At 40.1% G+C, this 16,128-nt stretch overlaps 1 protein-coding gene across 1 annotated transcript in view; it reads left to right on the top strand.

Annotated features, from left to right (window-relative positions):
• WDR44 (WD repeat domain 44) overlaps nucleotides 1-15,778 on the top strand; it is a 121,096-nt gene extending 105,318 nt beyond the window's left edge. The window contains exons 18-20 of the mRNA XM_077493989.1: nucleotides 3,450-3,577; nucleotides 7,569-7,703; nucleotides 11,277-15,778. Of these exons, the coding sequence (XP_077350115.1) occupies nucleotides 3,450-3,577; nucleotides 7,569-7,703; nucleotides 11,277-11,371 (358 nt within the window). The 3' untranslated portion in view covers nucleotides 11,372-15,778. The remainder of the gene's footprint in view (nucleotides 1-3,449; nucleotides 3,578-7,568; nucleotides 7,704-11,276) is intronic.
• The last annotated feature ends 350 nt before the right edge of the window (nucleotides 15,779-16,128 follow it).

Here is a 16,128-nt window from a genome sequence, read left to right as displayed (position 1 = left end):
TGCACCTGCTCTGTGATAGTCTCAGGGTTCTGTTGAAAGCGCAGAGAGCATCATGAATACCAAGGAACACACCAGGCAGGTCTGTAATACTGTTGGGGAGAAGTTTAAAGCCGGATTTGGATACAAAAAGATTTCCCAAGCTTTAAACATCCCAAGGAGCACTGTGCAAGTGATCATTTTTAAATGGAAGGAGTATCAGACCACTGCAAATCTACCAAGACCTGGCCGTCCCTCTGAACTTTCAGCTCAGACAAGGAGAAGACTGATCAGAGATGCAGCCAAGAGGCCCATGATCACTCTGGATGAACTGCAGAGAACTACAGCTGAGGTGGGAGAGTCTGTCCATAGGACAACAATCAGTCGTACACTGCACAAATCTGGCCTTTATGGAAGAGTGACAAGAAGAAAGCCATTTCTCAAAGCTATCCATAAAAAGTCTCGTCTAAAGTTTGCCACAAGCCACCTGGGAGACACACCAAACATGTGGAAGAAGGTGCTCTGGTCAGATGAAACCAAAATCAAACTTTTTGCCCACAATGCAAAACGATATGTTTGGCATAAAAGCAACACAGCTCATCACCCTCAACACACCATCCCCACTGTCAAACATGGTGGTGGCAGCATCATGGTTTGGGCCTGCTTTTCTTCAGCAGGGACAGGGAAGATGGTTAAAATTGAGGGGAAGATGGATGCAGCCAAATACAGGACCATTCTGGATGAAAACCTGTTGGAGTCTGCAAAAGACCTGAAACTGGGACGGAGATTTATCTTTCAACAAGACAATGATCCCAAACATACAGCAAAATCTACAAAGGAATGGTTCACAAATAAACTTATCTAGGTGTTAGAATGGCCAAGTCAAAGTCCAGACCTGAATCCAATCGAGAATCTGTGGAAAGAGCTGAAAACTGCTGTTCACAAACGCTCTCCATCCAACCTCACTGAGCTCCAGCTGTTTTGCAAGGAAGAATGGGCAAGAATTTCAGTCTCTCGATGTGCAAAACTGATAGAGACATACCCCAAGCAACTTGCAGCTGTAATCGCAGCAAAAGGTGGCTCTACAAAGTATTAACGCAAGGGGGCCGAATAATTTTGCACGCCCCACTTTTCATTTTTTTTATTAGTTAAAAAAGTTTCAAAAATCCAATAGATTTCGTTCCACTTCACAATTGTGTCCCACTTGTTGGTGATTCTTCACAAAAAATAAAAATGTTATATCTTTATGTTTGAAGCCTGAAATGTGGCAAAAGGTTGAGAAATTCAAGGGGGCCGAATACTTTAGCAAGGCACTGTATGTGTGTGTGTGTGTGTGTGTGTGTATGTGTGTATATATGTGTGTGTATATGTATGTATGTATATGTATGTATGTGTATGTATATATATATGTATATATATATATATATATATTATAATATAATATTTTTTTTTTTATAATATATTTTCTCACACCCCCCACTTGGGGTTTATTTACTAAAAGTGGGAAAGTGCAAAATCAGGCTCACTTCTGCATAGAAACCAATGAGCTTCTAACCCCAGCTTGTTAAATTAAGCTTTGGTAATAAAACCTGGAAGCTCATTGGTTTCTATGCAGAAGTGAGCCTGATTTTGCACTTTAAAGCTTTAGTAAATAAAAACACCTCTGTGTTTCTCTCCTTGCAGACAGGAAAAAAAAAGGTGTGTATAAATAAAAAAATACCTAGGTTTGATCTCTAGGTTGGGGTCAGTAAATTTTTGGCAGGATTTTTTTCTTAACTTTTTTTTTAAAATTGGTATCGTGTGCTTTAGGTAGGACAAAAAATGCAAAATGAACACTATTTTTGTGCTGTACTATGGGGTACTATTTTGGGCCAGTTCTTTGATAATAAAGAAGAAAAAAAAAATCAGAAAGTATCCATTACTATTTACCACCAAAAGAGAGCCCAATTTTGTTCTAAACAAAACACTGTATAACCCATCTGATTGTACACAGTAGATGTGATGCTATGTATGGTTTTACTAACGCATGTCAAAGTTGCAAAATTGTGCTTAGACATTAAAGTGGGAGTAAATTTCCATGCATTAATTTTACCTACAAGTAAGCTTACAAGGAGGCGTATCTATTGGTACTGTAAATGTCTTTAGACCCCTTTCACACTGGGGCATTTTTCAGGCGCTTTAGCGTTAAAAAAAGCGCCTGTAAAGCGCTTAAAAGAAGCTGCAACTGCAATCCCAATGTAAAAGCCCGAGTGCTTTCACACTGAGATCTCTTTCACACTGGAGCGTTTTTCAGGTGCTTTAGCGTTAAAAAAAAGTGTCTGTTAAGTGCCTGAAAGGAGCTGTAACTGCAATCCCAATGTAAAAGCCTAAGTGCTTTCACACCGAGGCGCTGTGCTGGCAGGGCGTCAAACAGTCCTGCAAGCAGCTTCTTTGCAACGTTTTTGGAGCGGTGAATACAACGCTCCTAAAGCGTCCCTTCCCATTGAAATCAATGGGAAGCACCTGTAAAACGCCCGAAAAGCGCCTGAAAAGCGCTATTGGCAGCAGCGTTTTGTGGGCGCTTTTAACCCTTTATTTGGCCACTAGCAGGGGTTAAAAGCGCCCCTATAACGCTCGAAAAACGCTGGTAAAGCGCTGCTAGTTTAAGCGGTGTTTTACGAGCATTTTTTAGGCGCTGACATTGTGAAAGGGCTCTTAAAGCACTTGGGCTTTCACATTGGGATTGTAGATGAGGCTTCTTTTAAGTGCTTTACAGGTGCTTTTTTTAATGCTAAAGCGCCTGAAAAACGCCCCGGTGTGAAAGGGGTCTTAGATTTACTGTACATGCAGCCAGTGATGTCACTGGCGCATGCGCTCCGGAAGGAATGGTATACATGTGCAGTTACTTCAGAGTCCTGTCCCATAAACGGCGGCTCAGTGATGTCATCCCGGCTCCAGCCACTCATACAGTCCGCAAATCCACAAGGAAGACCAGGTATAGATGGAAGCTCCTTTAGCGGTGACATTGCACTGCTGGAAGGTTTTGCTTTCAAGTAAGTTTCACATAATGTGCTAGCAAATTATGACATTTGCCTTTCAGGTTTAATAAAAAAAAAAAAAACTATTGCTTTCAATATTTGTTTCACCCTTGGGTGTGAAGGGGTTAAAACAATAATATTTGACGCAATATTGAAACTAAATCCAAAATGTTAACATATACATTGTAAGTCACCCCCCCCCCCCCCCCATATAAATAATGAATGAGTTACTTCATAAAAGTAATAAGAATTCTTGCACACACTCTGCACATGCTGTTTCTTCTATATCAGGACTGTTCATTTATTGAGGACCACCTTGAGAAATAAATAGTGTTGTAGCTGCACATGCATCATTAGTGCAGTTTTCTCTTCTAAGCAGTTCCCCGTACTCTACAAGGGCATTGTTACTCTTGTATTTATCTGTTACAATTTCAGGTTTTTTGTTTTGTTTTTCAGCCATGATTATACATATATAGTTAGTGGTTCTGAAGATAAATATGTTTATACCTGGAGTACGTACCACGATCTAAGCAAGTTCACCTCTGTAAGAAGAGACCGCAATGACTTCTGGGAGGGTATAAAAGGTATGACATCACATTTTCTTGCATTCAGTATAAAATTTTGCATGCTTATAAGAGTAAGCTTGTAAAAACAGATATAGTGCTATATTTTTCCATGGAGTAATGGTGGTACTGCTCCCATAAAGCATATTCTTCTTTTTTTTTTTTTTTAAGAGCAATGCTGTTTCTTGCTGGCCCTTTTGAGGGACACAGGAAGTCTTTTTAACCTTTTGAGTTATACTGCCATCTACAGGAGGGTTGGACATTGGCAAATAACTGTAGTCCAGCCCAGGGTAACCCCTCCCAATATCAGCATGACTTCGTTTTTTTTCTGGTTTCCTTGGAGGAATTTGAGATTCCTGCCCTTCAGCCGATTCTGGCTGTGACTGGCTTTGTCAAATTGTATAATTGATCAAAATCCCCTAAAAGAGATCTAACCAGTGCTGCGGTTGATCCTTTGCTTATTGAATGCATGGAGTAGATGGTTGTAGTTTTAATTTCTCACATCAAGCTAAGGCATTTTGGCTAAAGTATTGGACTAGAGCAGCGCTCGCCAACCAGAAGTGGACCTTAAGAAGATGTTGGTGGTCTCCAGGGGTTCTGCTGCACAACATTGCGGCAGATGTATACCAGCCAATGTTTCCAGTGTTGTTCTCAATTGCACAGTTAACTGTCGATGTGCTTGATACTGGATGCCTCCTCTGTAGTTCTGGCTCCTGTGAATGCAGAGGGAGGCGCCAGGATTAGAGCAGAAAGCGGGAGGTGAAGGTGGGGACTTTGAATGGCATTTCTGATCAGACTGTGGAAGGGAGCACTGAGCTCCAGCACATGGCTGGATAAGGAGGTGAGATCCAGTGATGAGCCTGTGTAAGGCAGCAGTGTGATGGAGCGGGGCCAGAGAAGAGAGCTGGAGCTGTGTGTGTGTGTGTGTGTGTGTGTGTGTGTGTGTGTGTGTGTCATTTCAAATTCATGTTAAACAAAACAAAATTGAAAAGTTGCGACCACTGGACTAGAGAACCATTGTGCAAGAAGCTCTTGATCCTGATCGTTTTCAAGGGACCTCACACCAGTTGTTTACAATCCTAATCAAGGATGTTACTGGTCTGAAGAGCACATATCCTCCGCAGCAGAACAAGCCTAAAGGAACGGAACACAGTATTCTCACTCTTTTTTATTTTTTTTCTATGAAGAATACCCCTCTTTTATTTCTCCACTCCTTCGACCTGCATGTTGAGATCTTCAAGCTGTCTCCCCATCCACTGCAGGGTCTGGCACCCAGTCTGCTAAATCGTCAGACTAGTCTTCCTCTTGCTAAAAATGTGCCCTAACTTTCCAGAGTAGAGTGGAGTGCTTGTCCTTTGCAGACCCTTGGACAGCTCCCATCTCACGCTGCGTTTTTCACCTCCAATCTTCCTGTGTCACTGTACAGTCTTGCAGATCTCCATCAAGCCCTCTTAGGTCTTCTGGATCAAGTTGTCGTTTCCCCAGTTCCTGTAGCAGAACAGTTTCAGAGATTTTACTCCAAACTTAAAAGGGTCTTTCACACCATATTATGGCATAATGTGGGTAACTATATCCATGTATTCCTTTACCTAGCTTGTCCCTATGCACTAAATGGAAAAGCAACTTCTTGTTCTGGATCTCGCAGCATCCAGTCCAAATGCGGGAGTGCTAATGTGGTGATCTGTTTGTCGGATCTAATTACTGAATCTGCACTGTTGCTAGACTGAGAGACCCAGGGATTGTGGATTATTGGTTTCTTCACAGGAAGTGTCAGTTCCTTAACTACAGATCATGCTTTGCTCTGTGTAAAGCCCCATACACACGATCGGACTTTGTAAAAACGTACCCGTGGACTTTTGTACAAAGGGCGTTGGCCGTAAGTTTGTATTGCATACACACGATCAGACTTTTTAGGCAACAAACACGAACGTAGTGACGTTTCAACGTACTGACGACACTTCAAAAGAGGACGTTCAATTACTCCAGTGACACCTTTTGGTCAACTTCTGTATTGTCTGATCTTTTGCATTGGTTCTGAGCATACGTGTTTATACTTTGTACAAAAGTCCAATGGTTTTGTGTACACACGATCCGACTTTGCTCCATCGTACTTATGTTGTCAAAAAGTTTGTCCATTCGCACAGCCAACAAGTCCGATGAAAACCGAAAGTTTGTCCGATGGAGCGTACACACGGTCAGATGTTGCTCCAAAACAGCTAATTTGCATGTTTGTTGTCAAAAAGTCAGATCATATGTACGGGCCTTTATAGTCCTATTCTGAGCATACAGGCCAACAAATGACATCATGAGTAATGCACATCTTGTGCAGGTAGGAATGTTCATAATGCCTTCTAAACTTCTTCCTCATCTGCTCTGCAGGATCTAGATGTAGCGTATTCAGTTAATCCCGATTTTGCTGTGGCCTGGCTCCAGTCAGGAACAGCTTTGAGTCTGTGACTTCTATGATGCTCATAGCTATGAAAGCTACTTCACGCAAGGTCTATAATTAGACATGGAAGGCATACTTCACTTTGTGCGAGTCTTGGGGCTTCCACCCAGGGGTTTCTTTGTGGGATGAATCTTCTCCTCCTTCCTGCAGCTTGGTCGGGGAGGGTCATGTTTCTTTCCTTTTTTCAGAGTCTCTTGGCCTGTCACTCTGACGAAGACCTTTGTACATGAGGTCTTCCATCTAGCCCCCCAGTCCATTACCTAGTGATTCCCTGGGACATGCATCTGGTTCTTTCTGCTCTTCAGAAGCTGTAATTTGATTCCATTAGAAACCTTCCTCTCTCTCTGTCACAATTAAGGATGAGCTCAGGCGTGTTTGCAAACAGCACTTGCTGAGCCTGCCGGGCACTGCACTGCGCTAATCACAAGCTGTGAGACATTTCCCCGATCTGTGCAGCCACGCATCGTGACAATGTCTCGCCGCTTGTGATTAGCCATGTACAGTGCCGACTTCCTTGCGGGCTCTGCACATGCTGTTTGCAAACACGCCTGAGAGTGATTACAACCCCTGTCTGTTTTTTTTTTTTTTTCCTGTCTGTGCCCCCATTACAAAGATTCACCCTCTCTATTTATTGGTCCTGTTTACCATTTATCATTTAAATTGAAGTAAAATAAAATCCCAAATTTTGGATTGTCTACTGAAAAGTAAAGTTAAAGTGGAAATCTTCCATGGGTCACTAGTTCTGGTGACTTGGGGGTCCCCAGGAAAAATTCCCTTAATTTGCAGGGATTTTCTCTCACTTCCTGTGTGGCTATGGGACAGGAAGTGAAGCGAAAATTCCACAATGGGACACCAATGGCAAAAATAAATCTGACAGGCGTCAGATCCAAAAAAAAAAAAAAATGGGTTTGTCTATAGTTTTACTTTAACTATTAATATTTTAACTTAATTTTTCCTTTCCTGTTTTTAAAACATGCAAAATTGAAAAAAATAATTTCATCTGTAAATAACTTTTCGCAATGTTTTGTACTAGAATCATAATTTTGGTGCCATTTTAAACAGAACAAATTACAACATAAAATGCATTTTTTTTTTTTTTTAATGTTCAGTAACACTTCTATTTTTGAATGAACACTGCTCAAAACAAAGTGAATCTTGTTTAATTTTTGCTTTCTTTCATTGTCTTCTTTTAAAATCTTAATCATTGTTGTAAGACAACATCCTGAAAGGAAAGCCTCATTTGTCCTTATAAAAAAAAAACAAAAAAAAACACATTATCTTCTGATTTTAAGTAATGACAGTTATTGTCAAAAAAGACCACAGCAGCAATGTAAAAAACTCTATAGAGGTGAGAGGGTAAGTGGTTAATACTGTTTAGGAGAGTGGAATATCCTGAATTTTTTATTTCAGAAGCAATTTAAATTAATTAACCAGTCATAGTTGCAGTAATCAGATCATTTATGAAAAGATCTGATTGATTGTCTTTTGCCTATCACCTTTACCTTTGCGTGGTTTTATGGAATATCTGTCAGCTTTAATCTGTCTAAATATCTAATTTTGCAGCACATAATGCAGTTGTCACATCAGCAATCTTTGCCCCAAACCCCAGCCTGATGGTATCACCAGATGCATCATCTGAGAGGCAAGACACTGACCACAAGGGAGAACAAGGAGAGTCCGTAGATCACATACCTTCTGGTGAGTATTGGTTTTGTTAATGGTTTTGCTTCATGTTTGTCAATTGGTAAACCTAAATTTCTCCTCCATTAGTATTCATATCTTATTTCCTTTGTGCCAGTTCTGCTACATGGCAACTAAGTCTGATCACTGGCAGGGAGGACAAGGTTAAGATGAACAGCAGCATAAATATTTGACAATGAGCAGTGTCCTTGTGTCAGTTAAAATACAAACGTTTTCTGTGTGCTTTATAGTGAACAAATATCAAATTATGTGCATTTGGTATTCCTGTGATTAATTTCCGAGTCAATTCACTAAATAGAAATGGTCAGTCCCAATAACTGGTTGGATAGGATTGTGTTGCCTTATGAGTTTGTGAAATCTCCATTAACAGCTGTAAAATAGTGTAATTATGAATATATTTAATTTACAGTTGTAGATATGTGGGTGTGTAATATAGCTTCTCAGAAGTCCCTGTTATACAAACTATTTGGTGCCCAAGCTTGTGTATCTAAACGGTGGGACCCAAAGCTCTTTGTTCTACAAATATTCACTTCAAAGGATCCCTCATTTAGATATGCAAGGAAGGTGACCAGCCCATCATCAATACTTAACGTCCCTAAAAAAGATTAAGTGGTCGGTGCCAAGGAAGTATAGGGATTGGAAAATGTAGCCAATCCTTAACCACACAAACATAAAAAAAATATATATATATCTATATATTATCTCTCTCCTCTCTCCTCTCTCCTCTCTCCCCTCCCTCCCTAGAGAATAAAATGACAATTGTTGCAATACTTTGTCACACCATATTTGTGCAGCGGTCTTACAAGCTCACTTTTTTTTAATAAAAAAAATATGACAACCGAGTTAGCCCAATTTTTTATCCTTAAAAATCTCCATATGTAACTTTCTACAGGTTGCATGTTTTGAGTTAGAGGAAGTCTAGAATTATTGCTCTCACTCTAACGATCATGGTGATACCTAACACATGTGGTTTGAACACAGTTTTCCAATGCGGGCGCTACTCACGTTTGCGTTTGCATGCAAGCTCAGCGGGACAGGGAGCGCTAAAAAATATATTTTTTTGTTCTTTAAAAAAAAAGGGGCACTTTTATTCCTATTACAAGTAATGTTAGCATCCTTAAATATGAGATCTGGGGTCAAAAAGACCTCAGATCTCATATTTACACTAAAACACAATAAAAAATAAGTAGTTTAAAAGAAAACGCTGCAGAGTTTACTTTTATCTGAAAGTGGACTGCCAGCTGAAGAAGTGGAGCTAGCTGCTGTCATAATGGTATTCCACTTCAAAGTGCCGCCGTATAATGACGGCGGGTGGTCTGTAAGTGGTTAACCAGGAATAGGGAGGCCCACCAATCGCAGTCATGCCAACCAATGAGGCACCAGCCTGTAATGATATACACAGACTAGATGGGAGGGTAGACAACACACTCTGGTAGAGCAGCCATCAGAATGGAGCACTCGCCTGCAGTAGCATTGTAACTATGGAATAGCTCCCCTGTACTTGTGTATATAAATGTTTGTCTTCAGTCTTTTCTGTCCTGTTTTGCAAATTAATGTTGAGAGTATTATACTCTGTATTCTTTCATGTAATGTGTGATTTTTACCCTTTTCCTGTATAATGGATCGATTTCTGTCTGTTGTAGTTCTTCTTACTATTTACCAATAGATTTTTGTTGTTGTGTTAAAGCTTTCACTTTTGAGACTTCCTAGAGAAATAATTATAGCTTCTGAGAATAGGGAGCCCCTCACCATATAGCAGATAAACTGCAGGACATACGCTGATCAGCCATAATTTTACACACTGACAGGTGAAGTGAGTAACATTGATTATCTTGTTACAATCTGAAAGTCATTGGGATATATTGAGCAACAAGTAAACATGTTGTCTCTGAAGTCAATGTGTTGAAAGCAGAAAAAATGAGCTTTGCAGTTTTATGTGTGGGGCTGCGCAGCAACAGAACGGTCAGGGTGCCAGTGCTGACCCGTGTCCACAGCCAAAAATGTCTACAGTGGGTATGTGAGCTTCAGAACTGGACCACACTTTGTCCTGAACCCTAGAATCGTACTCTCTGGTAGTGATTTCTGGAAATCTTTCCTACAAATACTCCCTGATTTTAGGTTAGAAGTGCCATATAGGCTCAGTTTCCTTTCCTCCAACACAAGTGAGGGAAAACGCACAAACACACAAGTGCTGTATCTTGGACTTCTACTTGCTATTTGTTTTATTCTTGTAATATATATTCTAGCCTCTTGCGACTTTTGAAAAGTTAATTTAAACGCTTAAATACAGAGTTGGATATTTTTACTTCTTTTTAAAGGATTAGTTTAGTTCAGCAAGTTTCAGGGCACCCCTGCAGACATCATAGGCAGGTACCTCTCTGCAGACATCATAGGCAGGTACCTCTCTGCAGACAGGCTACAGTTAAAATGGGGGGGGGGGGGGGAAATGGGCCCCCGGGTGTTTTCTGCCATATTGTATTGGTATGTACAGCAGGTTGGCACACTATGGCAGACTTGCCTGATGAGCAATTCCTACAGAAGTGTGCTGTCGGCGCTCTTTGGCTGTCACTGGTGTTTATATCTTCACCTGGCCTTCGTTCCTGGGTTTTGACTTTTTTGGCTGATTTTTAAATGGTCAGGCTGAGATGTCCCTCCCGAGCATATGCACAGAAAGCTAGAAACCTAAAGGGGTTGTCAGGAAAATAGACTAAGCAGGCCATCGAGTCTGCCAGTTTTTGCAGGCTCTTTTTTTTTTTTTTTCTTTATTTGTTAACTTTTTTTATTTATTTTTTCTGAGTATAGATCCTCCAGGTCAGGCAAGACACTGACCACAAGGGGGAGCGAGGAGAGTCCATAGATCATCCCATCATCCCTGCACAGCGGTGCTGTGAATGTGAATTGAGCTGACAGGCAGGAAGAAGGCTTTATGACCAAAAATCTTGTCATAAAAATCCTACCTGTTAGTGTGTGTGCTTTTTTTTTTTTTTTTTTTTTTTAGGTTTCATTGTGTTTAGGCAATAAAGACTGGTCCAAGACCTGCCCAGCCTGTGATAGGATAAATAAGGTGCAACACAACATTGTGGCCATCCCCGTGCTTTTCCTTTCTGTGGAAGCATTTTCACAAGCAATAGAATCTGATTAGCTCAAAGTGCTAACCCTCCCTTACAAAGTATTATTCTAGCTATGCAAAATATTATTGTACACAAAGTTTAGGACATATTCATGTACTTTATATGGGCTCTGTTTTGTTTTGTTTGTTTTTTGTTTTTTTTTGTTTATTTTATTTTTGTTGTTTTGTTTTTATTTTGTTTTGTTTTTTTGTTTTATTTAATACATAACACCATTGTTTGTCTGGACATTAATTTTTCTGTGTAAAAATGCATTTCAACTAGAAATCTGGTCCTTATGACTGATTCACATCCATCTGCTGTAGTTTAGTTTTATTTTAAAGAGGAGCTACAAGAGTCCATTCACACATTAAGCACTGGTGCTATTTTGAATGCTGGGCCTTTGCTTTTTCTCTCCTTAGGGAAAAAAAACCTAATTTTGGTGTTTGTCACTTTTTTGTAGGAGCTTTGAAGCCTGACCACACAGAAGTGCTCTTGTCTGCAGATTTCACAGGCGCCATCAAAGTGTTTATGAACAAGAAAAAGAACGTGTCTTAAGTACTTTTGCGATGGAGGAAAGCTACATTGGCAGCCAACAGTTCTACTAGCAGGGCGTCATATTACTGCAGTGTTGTCTTTTTGCACATGAAGACAGCCCAACCGCTATCCTGGGTCCGAGCAATGATCCAGTTTCTACAGTAATGTTTTGACCAGAATGTTTGTGCTCCCGATCATCTCTCTGATTCCCCAGAGACCACATTTCTCCTCCCCTTTTTTTTTTTTTTTTTTTTTTTTTACTGCTTATTACATTAAAGCTCAACCATACACAATATATAGTTAGTTGAAGTCATGGCTGCTTTTATTTTAAGTCCAATCTATGGAGTGCCACTTTTTATACACAATGGGGTTGATTTACTAAAACTGGAGAGTGCAAAGTCTGATGCAACTGTGCACAGAAACCAATCTGCTTCTGGTCTTTTTTTTTTTTTTTTTTTTTGTCAAGGCTTAATTGAACTAATTTAGAAGCTGATTGGCTACAACACACAGCTTAACCTGATTTTGTGTTTACTTTCTGCTTTTAGTAAATCGACCCCAATGGTATATTGAAATGAGTGCAAAACAAAATGGAGTCCTTTAGTCTGGCTCCAGCGGCCATTTTTTAGAGCCTCTGAGGAAGTATGTGGCTGCTCAGCGCCAAGGCCCACACACAAAGAGGCCTCATGTTTGCGCGCGGCCAGTGCCAATAGGTTAAGTAACCTGCTTTTATCCTCAAGTCCTGCTGCCCTTTTAAAGAGACTTTCTGAACTTTGTTACTGACATCTGTCCGTGTTGAAGAAAATCTTAAACCTCTTTCCTTCCCTTTTTTTTTTAAGCTAAAATCGCCTTGTTTTTGCTTTACCACACTTTAGCATGGATGTGCTTGGAGCTTCTGGCAGTTGTAGCCTTCCAAATGCCAACTTTTTATTTTGTCCCCGAGACAACTTTTGGGCAATTCATCCAACCAGTATCCACTTGTAATTGTTTTGAGTAGACAGACCATGTAAAAAAAAAAACTTGGCACTGTTCACATTTCAATGTAGCATGCAGTTGCAGAAAAGAAAACAATTGAAAGCACACAGTGTTTGGAGTGTCCCATTAACACTCGTGGACAGATTTAAAAAAAAATAATCTAGAGCTGTGGGGGAAGATTTTTACTAAAACTGGTTCATACAGAATCGGGTGCAGCTGTGCAATGTAACCAGTTGGCTTCTAGGTTGTATTGGCAAAGCTTTAATTTAAACAAGCTGAATTTTGAAGCCGAATGGTTACTATGTACAGCTGCACCAGATTATGTGTGTGTCGGTTTTAGTAAAAATCTCCTTGTGTGTGGCTATTCCTCAGATGGTTATCTCTAGGCAGGCCTACGTTGGGATACAAGTGTGCTTTTTTGCTGCTAGGAACCAACAAAAATCTTTATTCCTGTAACGTATGCGTCGGTAACGATGATGCAGATTTTGGAGGTGGGCACAGATGGCGACTCCCACTTTTAAGAGGCGGGGACAGGAAAATATATAGGGCAGACACGGGACAAAATTGTTATATATAATCTTATTATACAGGATTTATATAGCGCCAACAGTTTGCACAGCGCTTAAAATTATATATATATATATATAAGAGAGAGAGAGAGAGAGATCCCACTGACGCATTCTAGAAGAGATTTTTTGTACCATCGGGACTGTGTATTGGTCCTGGAAATGCCCTATTCAGCTGTGCTGATAACAATGTAAGCAATTTTCTTTCTGGTTACGGTATGTTCCCATCATAATCTCATGTGGCTGCAATACAAATCCGTTCCATTGTACATAAGCTACAGAAATTGTGATGCTCCTAACGTAGCATAAAGACCATGGGGGTTATTTACAAAAGGCAAGTGCACTTTGGAAGTGCAGTCGCTGTAAATCTGAGGGGAAGATCTGAAATGAGGGGAAGCTCTGCTGATTTTATCATCCAATCATGTGCAAGCTAAAATGCTGTTTTTTTTTTTTTTTTTTTTTGCACTTCCAAGTGCAAAGTGGATTTGCCTTTTCGTAACTAACCCCCCATGTGTTTATTAGTTACACAGTGTACATTGAACTTGCTGTAGAGACAAATCCAGGTCCACAGTTGCACCACATGAAAAGTTTTGTCGTATGAGTTATTCCGCTACAACTATACTCCTATTTCAAGGATACCTAAACTCCACAAAACTTTACATACCACTTACACTATTTGCTAACTGGATCTCTAAATACATTTTTTTTTTTTTTTTTACACAATATGATGGTCATCCATAAGGTGATGATTTGCTTTCTCTTCAGCTACCTGTTTGTTGTTTGCCCATTTTTTCTCAACTGGAGTTATGGTAACAAGCTAAAACCCCTAGCACACATGTGGATGAGTTAGAAACGGACTTACAATGGCTTTAAGGTAGATGTAAAGATATTTTAAAGGTAAAAATAAAAAAAACAAACATGTCTATTCTTGCATGCTTTGTGCAATGGAATTGCACAAAGCAGCTGCGAAACTCTTCTTTTCAGGTCTCCTGTCCCCTCCCCTGTCCAGCACCCCCATGGGAAGCGACATTCGTCCATTGACACAGACAGTGGGACCCATCACCGTCCCCCTTCCCTTGTCACTAGTTTTGCTTAACAGCACTGGCTCCCAGAGCCCCAGCAAGACCCAGAAGTGAATGGAGAGACGAGCTGCAGCTGTGCACAATGCTGGATCAAATGAGGGCTCAGGTAAGTAAAAGGGGCGATACTGATGCTTTAAACATTTATTTTACCTTTTTAAGTAAGGTAAAAACCTGTTTAGGCTTTTAAAACCAATTTGATTTTAGCTTGGTAAGCTGCTCTCTGAACATGCAAGCCACACATAGGAGCACCATTCCATCACCTTGACCAGGCAGAATTTAGATGTGAGGTCTCTTTGGAGGAAATCAAAATTGTTATCCTAGATGTGGGTTGGAGCAGAAGCTCCTCTAGGTAGATTGAAGACATTAGTACACACCTCCCATCTGCCAATGACTTAGATTTGCTAAATGTTAATAAAATAATGGAATAGTAGCACTCTTCTAAACTGTCAGAAAAATAAGGTTGATGTCTTGAGTCAGTAGAAAGTGAACATCCCCCAATCCAGATGTTTTCCTGGGTCCTATGTCTGTCGCTTCTCCATTGATGGTAGGCAGACAGTATAGGGTCTCACACACAACTGCTACTGTATCCGTCTCTGGCTCTCATAACCAATGACATGGTCAGGGTATAAGTATACACTGGTGGGCTGAATCGGCTAATGTCATATCTGTTGGGGAATGAACTGGCAAGAATTGGGCTCTGGAGTGCAAACAGACTGTCCTTATACTACAGAGGGAACCACAACATTCTTGCTGCATAAATAGATGATAAATTCAGTGAGTATGGACAGTGGATTCTCCAAGATATCCAAGAAGCCAATGGTGTAATTTCGGTTCACCAACATCTACCCAAAACTGAAAAATCTGGTTTGTGTAGATTGACCATTTTTAAAATGGATAACGCTTCCAAAACAAATGTGGACAGCTATTCTAAGCAGAACTTGGCAAATCATCTTATTTCTGATGTTCTGCAGTAATAAGTGGATACATAAGTTTTTGTATTGCACACATTATATTATTTTTCCTTGCCTACTGTCATGCTAAAATGAAAATGTTTCTGTTGGGTCAATATATTGTATACAAAGAAATCAATCTGCAGACTTGGAATACTACTAGCTATCATTGCTATGTCTTTTTTTTTTCTGTTGTGACATTTTGGTTGATTTGTATCACTTGCTTTGCACACTAGGGCACAATATCTCTGTGTATACAGTAGAGAGAATCTCATTCCTTTCGTTCACTCATCAGGGGAGAGTAAAGAGTTTCTGCACCCTGCCTCTGTAAAATTCTCAGCAGATTACAGCTCAGTTGTCTCAGCAGTCGGGTGCAGGTTTTCCCTTTATGACTTTTCATGGTGCTGCCACCCTACAGTTCCATAGGTAACTGTATCAGATGCCTTGTGGATGAGATGATCAAAAAAGAAAAATAGGTCCATTTGGTCATTTGCACTATGGAAATATAGTTGACGCACTCCTTAACTTGAGTGACAACTAGCTGTATGCTAGAGAAATCCATATCTGGGTGGAGAACCCCTTTAAGTTACACTTTTTTTTTTTCTTGCTCTAGTGTTTGTGTTTCCTCCCCCTGTGTAAAAATAAAAAAATGGGGAAAAAAACTTGTTTACATTTTTTTAACTATTGTAGTAAAAGTGGAGGCTTTTTTCTGTTTAGATATTCTGGTTAATGAAATGTATGTAAATATTATCACTAAATACCAATGAAATGACATTCTGGCTCCTTATGGAAATGTTGTTGATGGTAAATGGTGTAACAAAAGGAAAAAATCTTATTAAAAGCTTATCACAGAAAATAGACATGGACTTTAGTTTTTTTTTTATATTGTTCAATGTATGTGGGTGTGCTGATAACATGTTCAAATATAATCCCTTCCCGCAGCTGCGGCCAGTACTGGAAGGACATGGATGGGGGTTGAATATCGAAGAACAATAATAATACGAATAAAAAACTAAACTTAACTAAAGGGGGAACTTTTTTTTTTTTTTTTAAGTTGGTTCTGAACGGAGTCTAGATGGATTAGAACAGCCTTTCTCAATCAGGATGCCACCAAAGATGCTCAGAGGTGCCGTGGGATCATGGTAGAGAAGGACTGTCAGATGAGCCCGATCCCCCAAATCCCTACCGTACTCTACATCAGCACTGTG

The sequence above is a fragment of the Lithobates pipiens genome, unplaced genomic scaffold, assembly GCF_037356315.1.
Source record: "Lithobates pipiens isolate NorthernLeopardFrog02 unplaced genomic scaffold, aLitPip1_a1.2 Scaffold_1, whole genome shotgun sequence".
Lineage (NCBI taxonomy): Eukaryota > Metazoa > Chordata > Amphibia > Anura > Ranidae > Lithobates > Lithobates pipiens.
This window is presented reverse-complemented; position numbering and strand designations above follow the sequence as displayed.